Source organism: Sus scrofa, chromosome 1 (genome assembly GCF_000003025.6).
Source record: "Sus scrofa isolate TJ Tabasco breed Duroc chromosome 1, Sscrofa11.1, whole genome shotgun sequence".
Classification (NCBI taxonomy): domain Eukaryota; kingdom Metazoa; phylum Chordata; class Mammalia; order Artiodactyla; family Suidae; genus Sus; species Sus scrofa.
This window is the reverse complement of record NC_010443.5, coordinates 122,415,314-122,429,355: the sequence shown is the minus strand read 5'-3', so window position 1 is coordinate 122,429,355 and position 14,042 is coordinate 122,415,314. Positions and strand designations below refer to the sequence as shown.

At 39.4% G+C, this 14,042-nt stretch overlaps 1 protein-coding gene across 8 annotated transcripts in view; it reads left to right on the top strand.

Annotated features, from left to right (window-relative positions):
• The window catches only part of GALK2 (galactokinase 2), a 171,672-nt gene that overhangs the window by 112,932 nt on the left and 44,698 nt on the right, over positions 1-14,042 (top strand). For all 8 annotated transcript variants that reach the window (XM_003121519.6, XM_021073702.1, XM_021073712.1 and 5 more), the window contains one exon: positions 3,062-3,272. In XM_003121519.6, coding sequence (XP_003121567.4) covers positions 3,062-3,272 — 211 coding nt within the window. The remainder of the gene's footprint in view (positions 1-3,061; positions 3,273-14,042) is intronic.

Sequence of the window (14,042 nt, the reverse complement as noted above, 5' to 3'; positions counted from 1 at the left end):
ACACAGGTCCTGGAGGGCCCAGCAGGTCCAGGTTCACCTCCCAAGTCATTGCACCTCGCATTGGCTTCTCTTCTTGTCTCATTTTCTACCCCTCTACTGACACTTCTTGGCATCACCCTCCCCCACCAAATACTTGTCTCAGGGCCTGATTCCAAGAGAAACCAGCCTAAGGTAGGATCCTAGCACTATTTATCTGCCTCTTACCATGACTGTGGACAGAGTATTCTCAGCCTGTTTTTTCCACAGAGCATCAGCCAGGCTCAGGAATCTTCCAGGTACGGTGTCTGATAAACACCCGATGTTCACAGTGGTGAACAGAAAGTGGTGGATGTTGACTGAGAACCACTTTCTCTTCTATCCCCAGCCTGCTGCTGAGTGAGGAACTGGTCACAGAATGATCTTGACCCCTAGCCCTGCTTCACAAATGTGAAGTAGACCAGGCACCAGGGCTGTGAGCAGCAGATTCTCTCTTGAAGGTCTGTCTTTGGGCAGCAGATCTTACCCACCCACTTCGCTCATCTGCAAGTCATCTTTCTGTTTCCTGAGCCAAATTTCAAAGGGCTTATGTGGCTTTCCTCTTTTACTCCCACAGTGTAGTGCTCTCTTCAGAGACGGCTGTGCAGCTGTCGTTGAGGGCATGTGGTAGATTTCATCCTTAATTGAAATACACACCAAATTGCCTGTGTGGACCCTCTTGCTGAGAGTTAAGGGGACCCAAGTGTGAACTGGGGTATCTATCACTGGAGTGAATGTTGGTGCCTCTGTTCATAGAACAAAAGCATAAAGGGAGGCTGCCTTTGAACACAACTTTATGGGCCTCAGGAATCCCTTAAAGGCTTTGTGCCCACACAATCCTGGGCCAGTTTCCTGGGGTCAGGGGCCTGAGGCAGTGGGACTTGTTCAAGCCTGGCCAGGGATCTGGGATGAGATGCGTTTATTGAAATGTTCTTAGGAAGAGAGCACTCTCACCACTGCGAGCCCATTCTTTGTTTTTTCTCCTTTACCTTATTTTATTTTTTTATTTTAAATTTTTTGTCTTTTTAGGGCCACACTCACGGTATATGGAGGTTCCCAGGCTAGGGGTCAAATCAGAGCTGTAGTTGCTGGCCTACACCACAACCACAGTAACACGGGATCCAAGCCAAGTCTGTGACCTGCACCACAGCTCATGGCAATGCCAGACCCTTAACCCACTGAGCAAGGCCACAGATCGAACCTGTATCCTCATGGATATTAGTCGGGTTCATTAACCACTGAGCCATGATGGGAATGGCTACCTTCTTATTTTAGAAGGAACCCATTTATCAAAGTTTTAAAACACTGGACTATTCACTTCCAACACAAATCTTAGTTTGTGTTTAGAAACACATTTCTAAGACTTGAGTGCTGCTTTTCACCAATATGAGAAGTGTGACATAGATATCAATGATAGCCCATTGAGAATGTGACTGTGGGTCCCAGGTTCAATTTCCAACTCAGTTCTTACTAGTTAGGTGACTTTGGGCAAGTCACTCTCATCTCTTAAATAGAGTAATAATACCTATCTCATAGAGTTGTCAAAGATGAAGAGTGTATTTTTAATCATACAGCACAATACAAGTGTGAATTATTTCTGTTAGCTTTATTGCTTATCTCAGTTGGATTTGGGTCTCTGTTTCAAGAAGGCATCATTCTAGGAGATCATTCATTTCTGTATAAAACAAATATATTGTATGGTTTTCTTTTTTGTGTGTCCTTATAAGTTTTCTCAAGTTTTTTTTTTTTTTTTGGAATACATTGGAATATGGACCATGAATGAATAAGTTAAATGAATGAATGAATGAGTCAGTCTATGGAAGTGTCAAGCCTGCAGTGCTAATAAACATTAACTAAATGTGCTAAGCAAACAAGGTCAGAAGAAAGATCTTAGCTTATGCCCTTGTTTTAAAAATGGCACCATGTTCTGTGAAATAATTGAACAGAAAAATTTAATTGTATTGTCTCTTTCCTCAGTTCTGCTTTAAAATCATTAACTCCTTTCAAATGTAAGAGCCAGAGTTTTAAAGAGAAGATTAATGAATATAAGAAAACTGTGATTAACATTCTTCAGAAGTGAGTGGCCCCGACCAAAGTACAATGGTCTTTTGGTAAATCCTGCTTCCTGTCAAAAAGAAAGAAAATCAAATCATCCGCATAATAGAAGAATAAATCAGATGCACATTTCCCTCTCTTTTGCCTGCTTCTTTTTGCTGTTTGCCCTGTCCACACCTGTGATCCTCATATCCTGAGAATGAATTTTATAGACCTCAGGGTGAGAGGTATTTTCAGTTTTGACTGTCACCTGCTCTGAAGGGCTAAGTCAGAGGTTGAGGAGAAGGAGGGACACATATTCTAGACTGCAGTTACCATGAGTGGACCTAGTTACAAAGTTTGTTTTATTCCTAACCCTCTCCAGTGTGTTGAGGGAGTGCCTCAGGATGCATTTGGAAGTGAAACTCTTTTCTTGAGGGTAGAGAAACATATAGCTCTACTACTACAAAGACCTAACAGAGTGGTTTTTTTATGAGGTCACCAGTGAGGTTTTCATTTAAAATCTGGGACATGACTCCAAATGCCCAGATACTTAAATTCATTAGCCATTTCAAAGAGGCATGTGGTAAACAGGAAGTGCTCTAATGAAATTGGGCCTATGATGTCTATCTCAGGACCCAATTCAGGTGAGATTGCAGTAGTTCTCTGTGGACTTTACTGAGAGTGGTGTATTAAGGATGAACTGAATAGAGATAAAAGAACAAAATTATTCTAAGAAATAGTCCTGAGGGAAAGTGGTGAGAGGCAAAAAAAAATCAGTGGGGGATTAGTTTTCTTAGAAAAAATACTTAACTAGTCTGTGAGTGTCATACAAGCATGTTTAATATGAAACATCTGAGCTCAACGTGCACTTTTAGGCAATGGTGGGAAATGTAGATAGGCTGAATGAAAAAAAAAAAAAAGCTTGAAGTTGAATTTGGTTCGTTCAAATAGTGCATACATATCAATTTCTGAAATGGAAACTGACCATTCTCTTGGTTTGAACTTGCAGCTCCTGGCGAAGCACAGAAGCTTGCAGTGGGACAAAGTGCTGCGGCTGGAGGAGGTGCAGGCCAAACTCGGGGTCAGTTTGGAAGAAATGCTGTTGATCACAGAGGATACGCTTCACCCTGAGCCCTATAGCCCTGAGGAGGTCTGCCAGTGTCTGGGAATCAGCCTGCAGGAACTCAAGACCCAAATCCTGAGTCCAAACACTCAAGATGGTGAGTCTGCTGGAGAAAGCCAGGTTGTGGGTTGTTCCCTCACTCAGAGCTGGAAAGTTTCCAATGTCCGCAGGGATTTCACTGATCCTGAAGCATGCTTGAAGTAATTTGGAGAGCGTGTGTGTGTGTGTGTATTGGCAAACTTAATTATCTAGATTCCTGGAGTTCTCATCGTGGCCCAGTGGTAATTAATCCGACTAGTATCCATGAGGACGCAGGTTTGATCCCTGGCCTTGCTCAGTGGGTTAAGGATCCGACGTTGCCATGAGCTGTGGTGTAGGTCGAAGACATGGCTTGGATTCTGAGTTGCTGTGGCTGTGGTGTAGGCTGACAGCTGCAACTCAGATTTGACCCCCAGCACCTCCATATGCCACGGGTACAGCCCTAAAAAAAAGACAAAAAAATTATCTAGATTTTTGACTTCATTAAATTCATTCATTCATTAATCAGACATTTCCTATTCTGCTCTATGCCAGGTTTTCTGGCTAGGCAAACGTGAGTAATACACGCTTCCTGCCCTTAAGAAGTTCACAATTCATTAAGCTTCTCTTTTCATGCTTTTTTCAATATCCATTTTTCTCTGATTATGATATTACTTATGTAAAAAGATCTATGTTAGAGCAGTGCTCATGAGTGCTATAGAACAACATTCTGGAATACTAGGAAGTCTTCACTGCTTAGGCTCAGACCTATGGCCCACTTAAGTGTGGAAGCCTTTTCTGTTCGCCTGCTGATTTCAAGTAATATTATTTTTATACTGATAACAGCAGATACCTGAGATGGAGGCCATGTAAGAGTTGGAGGTACAGAGGGAGCTTTGGAGTAGTTTATCTTCTTAGAAGTAAAGGTTGTCTCTTTGTGGGAAGTCAGTGCTGGGGGCAGGGTCATCTAGCTAAGATTCAACAGCCTCTTGAGGTAGAGTTGAGGGGTGGGAGTTTAGCACAAAGATCAGCCTTGGAGCCCCATTTCCATCCCATTCATTTCAATTCTACCTCTGGTTATTGAGTGCCTATAGTGGATTTGCTGGTCAAATAATGTCTTAAAGGCTGCAGCTGCTGATAGCTTTAAGATAAGATGAGGGAATCATTTGAGGGCAAGAAGAAGGTTTTGGTTTCCAACATTGTTAGATCTGATTTAATTTGATGGACATTTATTGAATTTCTAAATGAACAAACTGGCCTACAGACCTAATCAGACTTGCCATCTGTTTTTGTAAAAGAAGCTCTTGCTGGAACACAGCTATATGGGTTATGGCTGCTTTTGCACTGCAGTGGGAGAGCTGAGTAGTTGTGACTGAGTATGAATAGCCCACAAAACCTAAAATATTTACCATCTGGCCCTTGGCAGAGAAAGTTTGTTGCTACTACTCTAGAAAGGCTATAGACCAAATGGTCTATACTGTCCAAGATCCCTGGGGCTTCTTCACTTAGTAGGTTTGTGAATGGATTTGCAAGTTCTTAACCTTTCTGTTACCTCAGTTTTACCATGAAATTGGCCTCTTAGGAGCCCTCCCCACCAAAAAAATTACTCTGTGTAATGTGCTAAGAACAATGCTTGGTCAGGGGGTGCTCATACATGTCAGCTACTTTTATTATTTCTCTTCCCTCTCCTGCCCCTCCTCTAGGCTCTGAGGCTATGCATTGGGAACACATAGGGTTTGATGCTCAAGGAGTTGATGAAGTAATGGTGGAAACAGATTAAGAAAAAACTGATCCAGTGTAGAGTAATGAGTGCAGCGAGAGAGGTGTTCTTGGGTCTAGGGAGACCAGAAAAGAAAGGAGTGAGAGTTGGCTTGACTTAGGAGGCAGCAACCAGACAAAAGTTAGAAAATAAATAGAATTTTCCTAGGTAGGAGTTCCCGTTGTGGCTCAGTGGTTAACGAATCCGACTAGGAACCATGAGGTTGCGGGTTTGATCCCTGGCCTTGCTCAGTGGGTTGAGGATCTGGCATTGCTGTGAGCTGTAGTGTAGGTCGCAGACGTGGCTCGGATCCTGCGTTGCTGTGGCTCTGGCGTAGGCTGGCAGCTATAGCTCTGATTCGACCCCTAGCCTGGAACCTCCATATGCTGCGGGAGCGGCCCAAGAAAAGGCAAAAAGACCAAAAAACAAAAAACAAAAAAATGAAAGAATTTTCCTAGGTAGACAGGCAGTCAGACTTCCAGGCAGACAAAACAGCAGGTAAAGAGGCATAAGAGAGGATTATAAATCCAGAGAAGTACAGATAGTTGAGTGTTTTTTGAAAACAGTGTTCATAGTGGTGAGTGATATATCAGGTTGAATTTGTAGGTAGGCCCATATCACCAATGCCTTGTGAAATACTGTGTGTATTTATTTTATGGACAATGGGGAATGAATAAATGTTTATTGAATGAAGAAGTTGGGGTGGGCCATTGGATAGGGAGGGCTTCCAGGGGAATAGCCTTTATTCTTTGACTTAAGACATTGTCCCAGTTCTTTAATTCAGCAAATATATGCATTAACTTCACTAGGCTGGGTATTCTGCTGGATAATGGGATACAGAGATAGGCAGGACATGATCTCCACCTTATAGTGACCTAGTGTCTAATGGAGGAGGGTGCCACATAGCAGGCCCAGTAAATAACACCCACTGTAATAAAGTGTGTATCAAGAGTCCTGAGAGTGAGAAGGGGAGAGTGATCAAATGCCTGGAGAATGTGTCTTGAATTTGAGCTGGATCTTAAAAGAAAGTTATGGACTCCCAGGCCAAAAGGGGTAACAGGCCATTCAGGGCAAGGAGTAGAGGCCAGTAGAGGCTGGACAAAGACAGAGACACAAGTGGGGTATTTGAAAATATGTATCAGGAGGTGTTGTGTACAGTATGAGTTGGATGCCAAAAATAACTAAAGGGATGCTAATTAGGGGACTATTGTTCTACCCTCCTTCACAGAAAGGCCTCAAACAGGACATTGTTGATGGATAGCTCAATGGGTAGATTCTGAAGACCATGAAGGATGGAATTGATGGTTGCCTGTATCTAGAAAGGAAGAGAAGGAGGGAGGAACTAAAAGGAAGAAGAGAAGAAATAGAAGCTAAGGATGGCTGAAGTATGCTTGGTGGGAAAGTTTGGGAATTATGGTGTGGGAAATGATGTTGGAAGCAAGATGATGAGTTTATATAAATAACTGAATTTGTCTGGTGATAAGGCAAGGCATCTAAATAGAGATACAGAATAGGTGAAGACCCCAATTATACAATTAGAATTTGGAGTTTTTGGTGAAGAGGCCAAGAAACCTTAATAGACATTGAGAATATTCACTGTCAGATGATCTTAAAGCAATCTTTTCATGGTGTCATTTAGTTCAGAAACCTTAAGAGTCTAACCATTACTTCATTGCCTGAACTCCTGAACATGGATGTTAAGTTTCTCCTCAGTTTGCCCTTAACTCTGTTCTGTCCTGTCTCCCACTTGAGCCCATACATGCCCATTTGGACAGTGTTGTCCTGGCTGAACCATTCCACTCACTAATTGCTTCTTGGTCTCACCTCTGGACCTTTAAATCCTAAACTTCACTGCTCTTTCTTCTTTTCTGAAACACAATTCTTACCTATTTTAAAAGCTCAATGTAATCCTTTTCATATCTGACCTCTGTTTTCTTTTTCTGTATCCTCATTGTTCCTTTTTCTCTGTATCAGTGTTCCTTTTTTCTCTGCATCTTGCCTTTCCTCCCCTTCTTTTTTTTTTTTTTAATAAACGTTGTTGGAAATAAATTAATTTCCCAGACAACCTTGGAAAACACAAAAGATAATTTGCCAAATATAGGACCTGCATTGCTATTTATGTATATATTTAAGTTTTATTCCCCCAAAGAATAATGATTTCATTGTTGTTGTAAAAATGATGAATACTTAATGTTACCACTTTATCTAAAATAACCTCCCCACTGGCCCACTTGCATCACTTTCTATAATTTGCTTAGGTTTTGTGCGTACTCAGTAAACCTATGTTGGATGAATGAATCCATTTTATCATTCTGTCATTTTCAAAAGATTCCCCCTTTTGCTTTTAGAGTAAATTTTAAAAAAATCTATGGACATAAATTAGTCTGTGGGATTCTAGAGTCTCCTAGATTTATGTCATTTGATTTACTTTCAGAATCCAGCCATCTAATCTCAGCCAAATTTCCTGCTAAATTCTCTTGGCACTCAGCTGAAATTTTAGAAATCAAATCCCTTTATATCTTGCCTTGTTTCCTTCTGAATTTGTGTTTTGGTTGGTCTAAGACCTTAAGTAAATGCTTCTGGAACCCGTTAGGAAATGCGATTCTTACTGAATATGGTATTGTACTTAGATTGTATGAATGGAGGCATAGATGACAGATGCCTCCAGCAGGGGACCCAGGAGGGTGCCCCCATCCCTTTATTCCAGGTGCCTACACTTTGACTACACTTAGTTTTGACTTGGACTAATTTTCCCATCATGGAAATCCATGACTTTCTCAAGTGGATATGGAATCTAATGTTCTCTTTCTGCCTAAATTCCTTTGTTTCTTTACCTGGCTATGAGTGTGAGTTGGGAGATGTTGACCTTGAGATGAGAGTGTAGACAGAGATGTCTACAATCAAACTGGGGCTTGCAGCCTCTGCTAAACCAGCCAGACTTCCAAACAGCTATGCTATTTTCTCTTTCCAAATTTCTAAAAAATTATATTTCGAAATGATCAGAGGCCATTCAAATTAAACACACATACACACACAGAGAAAAATCCTCAAATCCTTATCACTTTTTAGAATGGCTACAATCCATCACTAGGGACTGGTTAGGAAAAATTTAAGGATTATTTGTCAGGCCTTGGCCCACAGATAGGGATTATCTAAGAGTGTGGTATAATGTCTGAGTTTCTAGAAGCTCAGGGACCAGACTGATTTGGGAGGGATGTTCCCTAAGGTGTCACCCCAGGAGAAAGGTAAAGCTGTGTACAGAGCCAGGAGAGATGGGCACATGTATCTAGCACAGTGATAAATGAAGAACACTCCTTGGAGGATAAACAGAGTCCACGAGGGACTAAATGGAAACTGAGGCTGAGAATGAGTTGGGTGGTTTGGGTGCTAGTTTAAGAAAGGAGAGAGTTATTGTGCTCCAGGTTGGCGTGGCCCTGCTGCTTAGATGCAGCTGCCGGGCTAGACACGAATCTCTTTGCTTGGATTACCCACTTTGCCTGTGACCATATGCTGACATAGTGCTGCCTGGTTGCTGACTAATTTGTTTGGATCCTGTAATTTCCAAAGTCACGAGCAATAATCACGGCGTTGAGCAAGTATAAGACAGTGGCATACACTTTTTTTTTTTTAATAATTTTTTTAAATTTTCCCACTGTACAGCAAGGGGGTCAGGTTATCCTTACATGTATACATTACAATTACATTTTCCCCCCACCCTTTCTTCTGTTGCAACATGAGTATCTAGACAAAGTTCTCAATGCTGCTCAGCAGGATCTCCTTGTAAATCTATTCTAAGTTGTGTCTGATAAGCCCAAGCTCCTCAGCCATAAAAAAGAATGACATAATGCCATTTGCAGCAACATGGATGGAACTAGAGAATCTCATCCTGAGTGAAATGAGCCAGAAAGACAAAGACAAATACCATATGATATCACTTATAACTGGAATCTAATATCCAGCACAAATGAACATCTCCTCAGAAAAGAAAATCATGGACTTGGCATACACTGTTCTTTAGGAAGACATCTAGAGTTAAAAAAAAAGCCAAAAAACTTATTTAGTTTATGGTTTGCACATTACGCTTCACCCACGTCATCTGATTTGAATCTCACAACAAGCCTGGAGCACATGTTATCTTCATTTCACAGAGGAGAAAACTTGAGGTCAGAGAGTAATGTTTAGTTACAAAACTAGAGAGGTAGTAAGTGCTGTAGCCAGATTCCAAATCCCAGTCTTTTGACTTAATCCAGTGCTCTTATCACAGTTCCTTTTTATCTCAGTGTAAGAATAAGCTGGCCTTAGCGATGCTGTACCAAGTAAGGGAGATAATATCAGATTTTGACTTTGCTTGGCTATGACTTTTTCTTGAAACTAAAGAAGGTGATGAAAATAGATTATTTTGTGGTTAATGCATTTCCTTTTGGCTATTTTCCATTCTGGTGCTTTTGCCTGAGAAGATATAAAGCCATGTGGCATCTGGTTGCTTGCTTAATTTAAGGAGCAAACTCAAATTGGCAAGAATGTGAATGAGCTCTTGTATCACAGAAGAGCCATGAGAAGTGCTGTGGAATTTTCTCTTTGGATAAAAGTGTAGCCCTCATAAGTTGTCTCAGTTAAGTCTAAGAGTAATTTATTTTTCCTCTAATGGAGAAGTGTAAAGGTACTTTACAATGTAAAAGGAGTCAGTCAGGAATTTCAGTTTCCAATTATGTGTTCTCAGTATTAAGGAAATTGATTTTAAAAATACCTTGTAAGATATCAGGTGCCTAAATTCTCTGATTTCAATACATTTGATTGTTGTTCTTATAAGAATATTGAAGAAAAGTTTTCTACAAAGAGCCTAGAAGAAACTCCACAGGAAATTAGAAATCTTTAGAGAGTTTACAGATATTGGTTGAGCAAAAATCCTTAAAATCTGTGTGATGGACTTCTAATAAGGCCAAATAAAAATAAGTCCTTTTGTCTTTTGTTTCTGTTTTTACAAGATAACAGATTCTTGAAATCCTCTTGTGGTGCAGTGGGTTAAGGATCTGCTTTGTCACTGCAGTGGCTCGGATTCGATCTGTAGCCTTGGAACCCCTGGCAGGGCCAAAGGAAAAAAAGATAACAAATTCTTATGAAAGAAAATATAAAAGAATAAATCAAATACTTATTTTTGTTATGTGCACAAGATATGCTTTAAGTTGTTTTGGAAGACAAGAGTGGGGAAGATTTGTTTTCATGTAGTTCTTTTTCTTTTCCCTCTGCCTGGCTTCTCCCTTTTGCTTCTAAGCTCCTGTTGACTTCTCAGCTGTCTGGCCACAGAGGGCAGGATCACACCATGAGTAAAGCTTCTTTAATTTCTAGGAAGAAATGGGCTGAACTATATCCCAGACACTTGGGGATGATGCCTTCTTCCTGGGTTTTCCTCTTCCTCTTTCAGATGTGTGTATTAGTCTTTGGTGCACTTTGCCTCTTCAAATATTTAAGGAACTGAGAATGAATACAAACATAACACTATTAAGTATGATTTTAAAGACAGAGCATCTTGAAACTCTCAACTTCTGTAGGAAAAGCCCCGTAGTGGTGTGTGGGAATGACATACACAACTGTGTTGTGTGCTGTGTACCAGTCCATACTTGAGCCACTCATGGGTAGGCCAGAGCTCAGAATCTCCCTCTTATCCTACAAGGCTAATAGTACTAGCCCTGTTTTTGGTTGCTGCAGCCATTCTAAAGCCACAAAAGCCAGAGAATTCTGGAATTTTTATATGTTTGTGTGAGAGTTTTTGTTTTTATTTTTTTAAATAAACCACCTAAGGTACCTTACTAGTTCCCTCATTGACTGAGTTGAATAAAATCTTTAAAATGTGTTTACTTTTATTTATTTTTTTTGGTTAAACTAGCTTTAAAAATTTTTGAAATTTTATATTGAGGTATAGTTGATTTACAGTGTCGTGTTAATTTCAGGTGTATAGCAAAAGTGATTCAATTCTACATATATATCTGTTCTTCTTCAGATTCCTTTCTCCTGTAGATTATTACAGAACATTGAATAGAGTTATCTGTGCTGTACAGTAGTTCCTTGTTGATTATCTATTTTTTGTATAGTAGTTTATATATGTTAATCCCAACCTCCTAATTTATCCCTCCCCACCTCCCCCATTTTTTCCTCTTTGGTAACCATAAGTTTGATTTCAAAGTCTGTTAGTCCGTTTCTGTTTTATAAATAGGTTCATTTGTATCATTTATTTAGATTCCACATATAAGTGATATTACATGACATTTGTCATTCTCTATCTGACTTCTCTTAGTATGATAATTTCCAGGTCCATCCATCTTGCTGCAAATGGCGTTATTTCATTCCTTTTTATGGCTTAATAGTATTCCATTGTATATATGTACCACATCTTCTTTATCCACTCCTCTGTTGATAGATGTTTAGGTTGTGTCCATTTCTTAGTTATTGTCTATAGTGCCATAATGAATGTTGGGGTGCCTGTATCTTTTCAAATTAGGGTTTTCTTCAGATAGATGCTCAGGCATTGGATTGTTTGATCATATGGTAGTTCTATTGTTTTATTTTTTATTTTTTTGGTAGGCAGTACATGGAAGTTCCTAGGCCAGGGATTGAACCTGTGTCACAACAGCAACCCAAGCCATTGCAGTGTCAATGCCAGGGCCTTAACCCATTGTACCAAAAGGGAGCTCCCTATTTTTAGTTTTTAAAGGAAACTCTATACAGTTCTCCATAGTGGTTATATCAATTTATACTCCCACCAACAATGTAGGAAGGTTCCCTTTTCTCCACACCCTCTCCAGCATTTATCACTTGTAGACTTACTGATAATGGCTATTCTGTGAGGTTATACCTCATTGTAGTTTTGTCATTGTCATTTCTCTAAAATTAGTAGTTTTATCATTGTCATTTATCTAAAATTAGTGGTGTTGAGCATCTTTTCATGTGGTTTTTGGCCATCTGCGTGTCTTCTTTGGAGACATGTCTAGATCTTCTACCCATTTTTTGATTGAGTTGTTTGTATTTTTGGTAAAGAGCTGCATGAACTGTTTGTATATATTAGAGATTGATCCCTTGTTGGTTGCTTCATTTGCAGATTTTCTCCCATCATGTATGTTGTCTTTTCTGTTTTTTTTTTTCAAAAAATTTTTTATGATTTACTTTGGTGTGTAAAACTTGTAAGTTTAATTAGGTCCCAGTTTATTTATTTTTTTATTTCCATTACTCTATGAGACAGACCTAAAAAGATATTGCTGAGATTTATGTCAAAGAGTGTTCTTCTACCTGTTTTCCTCTTGGAGTTTTGTAGTATCTGGTCTTACATTTTGGCCTTTAATCCATTTTGAGTTTATTTTTGTGGTATTAGAGAATATTCTAATTTCATTCTTTTACATGCAGTTGTCGGTTTTCTCAGTACCGTCTTTTCTCTGTTGTATATTCTTGCTTCCTTTGTTGTAGATTAATTGACCATAGGTGCCTGGGTATACTTTCTATCTTGTTTCATTGATCTATAAGTCTGTTTTTGTGCCAGTAACATACTATTTTGTTGACTGTAGCTTTGTAGTATAGTCTGAAGTCAGGGAGGGTGATTCTTCTAGCTCTGTTTGTCTTTCATAGCAGGATTGCTTTGTCTATTTGGGGTCTTTGGTGTTTATATACAAATTTTTTTTGGTCTTTTTGTCTCTTTAGGGCTGTACCCATGGCATATGGAGGTTCCCAGGCTAGGGGTCACATCAGAGCTGCAGCTGGTGGCCTATGCCACAGCCACAGCAACATGGGATCTGAGCCGCATCTGCAACCTACACCACAGCTCATGGCAGAGCCAGATCCTTAACCCACTAAGCAAGGCCAGGGATTGAACCTGCGTCTTCATGGATGCTAGTTGGGTTCGTTAACTGCTGAGCCATGACAGGAACTCCTCCATACAAATTTTTAAATGTTTTGTTCTAGTTCTATGAAGATGCTACAGGTGATTTGATAGGGATTACACTGAAACTGTGGATTGCCTTGGGTAGTATAGTCATTTTGACAATAGTGATTCTTCAAATCCAAGAACATGATATATCTTCCATCTGTTTGTGTCATCTTTGATTTTTTTCATCAGCATCTTATAGTTTTTGGAGAAAAGGTGTTTTGCATACTTAGGTAGGTTTATTCCTAGGTATTTTATTCTTTTTGATTTAATGATAAATGGGATTGTTTCCTTTTCTAATCTTTTGTTGTTAGTGTATAGAAATGCAAGAGATTTCTGTATATTCATTTTGTATCCTGAAACTTTACCAAATTCATTGATGAGCTTTAGTAGTTTTCTGTGGCATCTTTAGGGTTTTCTATCTATAGTATCATTTCATTTGCAAACAGTGACAGTTTTACTTCTTTTCTAATTTGGATTCCTTTTATTTCTTTTTCTTCTGATCACTGTGCTAAGACCTCTAGAACTATGTTGAATAAAAGTGGTGAGAGTGGACATCCTTCTCCTGTTCCTGAGCTGAGAAAAAATTCTTTCAGCATTTCACTGTTGTATGTTCATTGTGGTTTTATCATATATGTCCTTTATTATGTTGAGGTAGGTTCCCTCTGTGCCCACTTTCTGGAGAATTTTTGTCATAAATGGATGTTGACTTTTGTCAAAAGCTTTCTCTGCATCTATTGGGATGATTATATGGTTTTCTTCTTCTTTATGACTTTTATTTATTAGTGTGGTGTATCACACTGATTGATTTGCAGATATTGAAAAGTTCTTGCATCCCTGGGATAAATTCCCCTTGGTCATGGTACTTGATCCTTTTAATGTGTGGTTGGATTTGGTTTACTAATATTTTTTTGAGGATTTGTGCATCTATGTTCATCAGTAATATTGGACTGTAATTTTCTTTTTGTGTGTGATGCTTTTGTCAGGTTTTACTATGAGGGTGATGCTGGCTTCATAGAGTGAGTTCAGAAATGTTTCTTCCTCTGCAATTTTTGGATAGTTTCAGAAGAATGAGTTTTAACTCTTCTCTAAATCTTGGGTAGAATTTACCTGTGAAGTCATCTAGTCCTCGACTTGTTTGTTGGGAGTTTTTAAAAAATTACTGATTCAATATCATTACT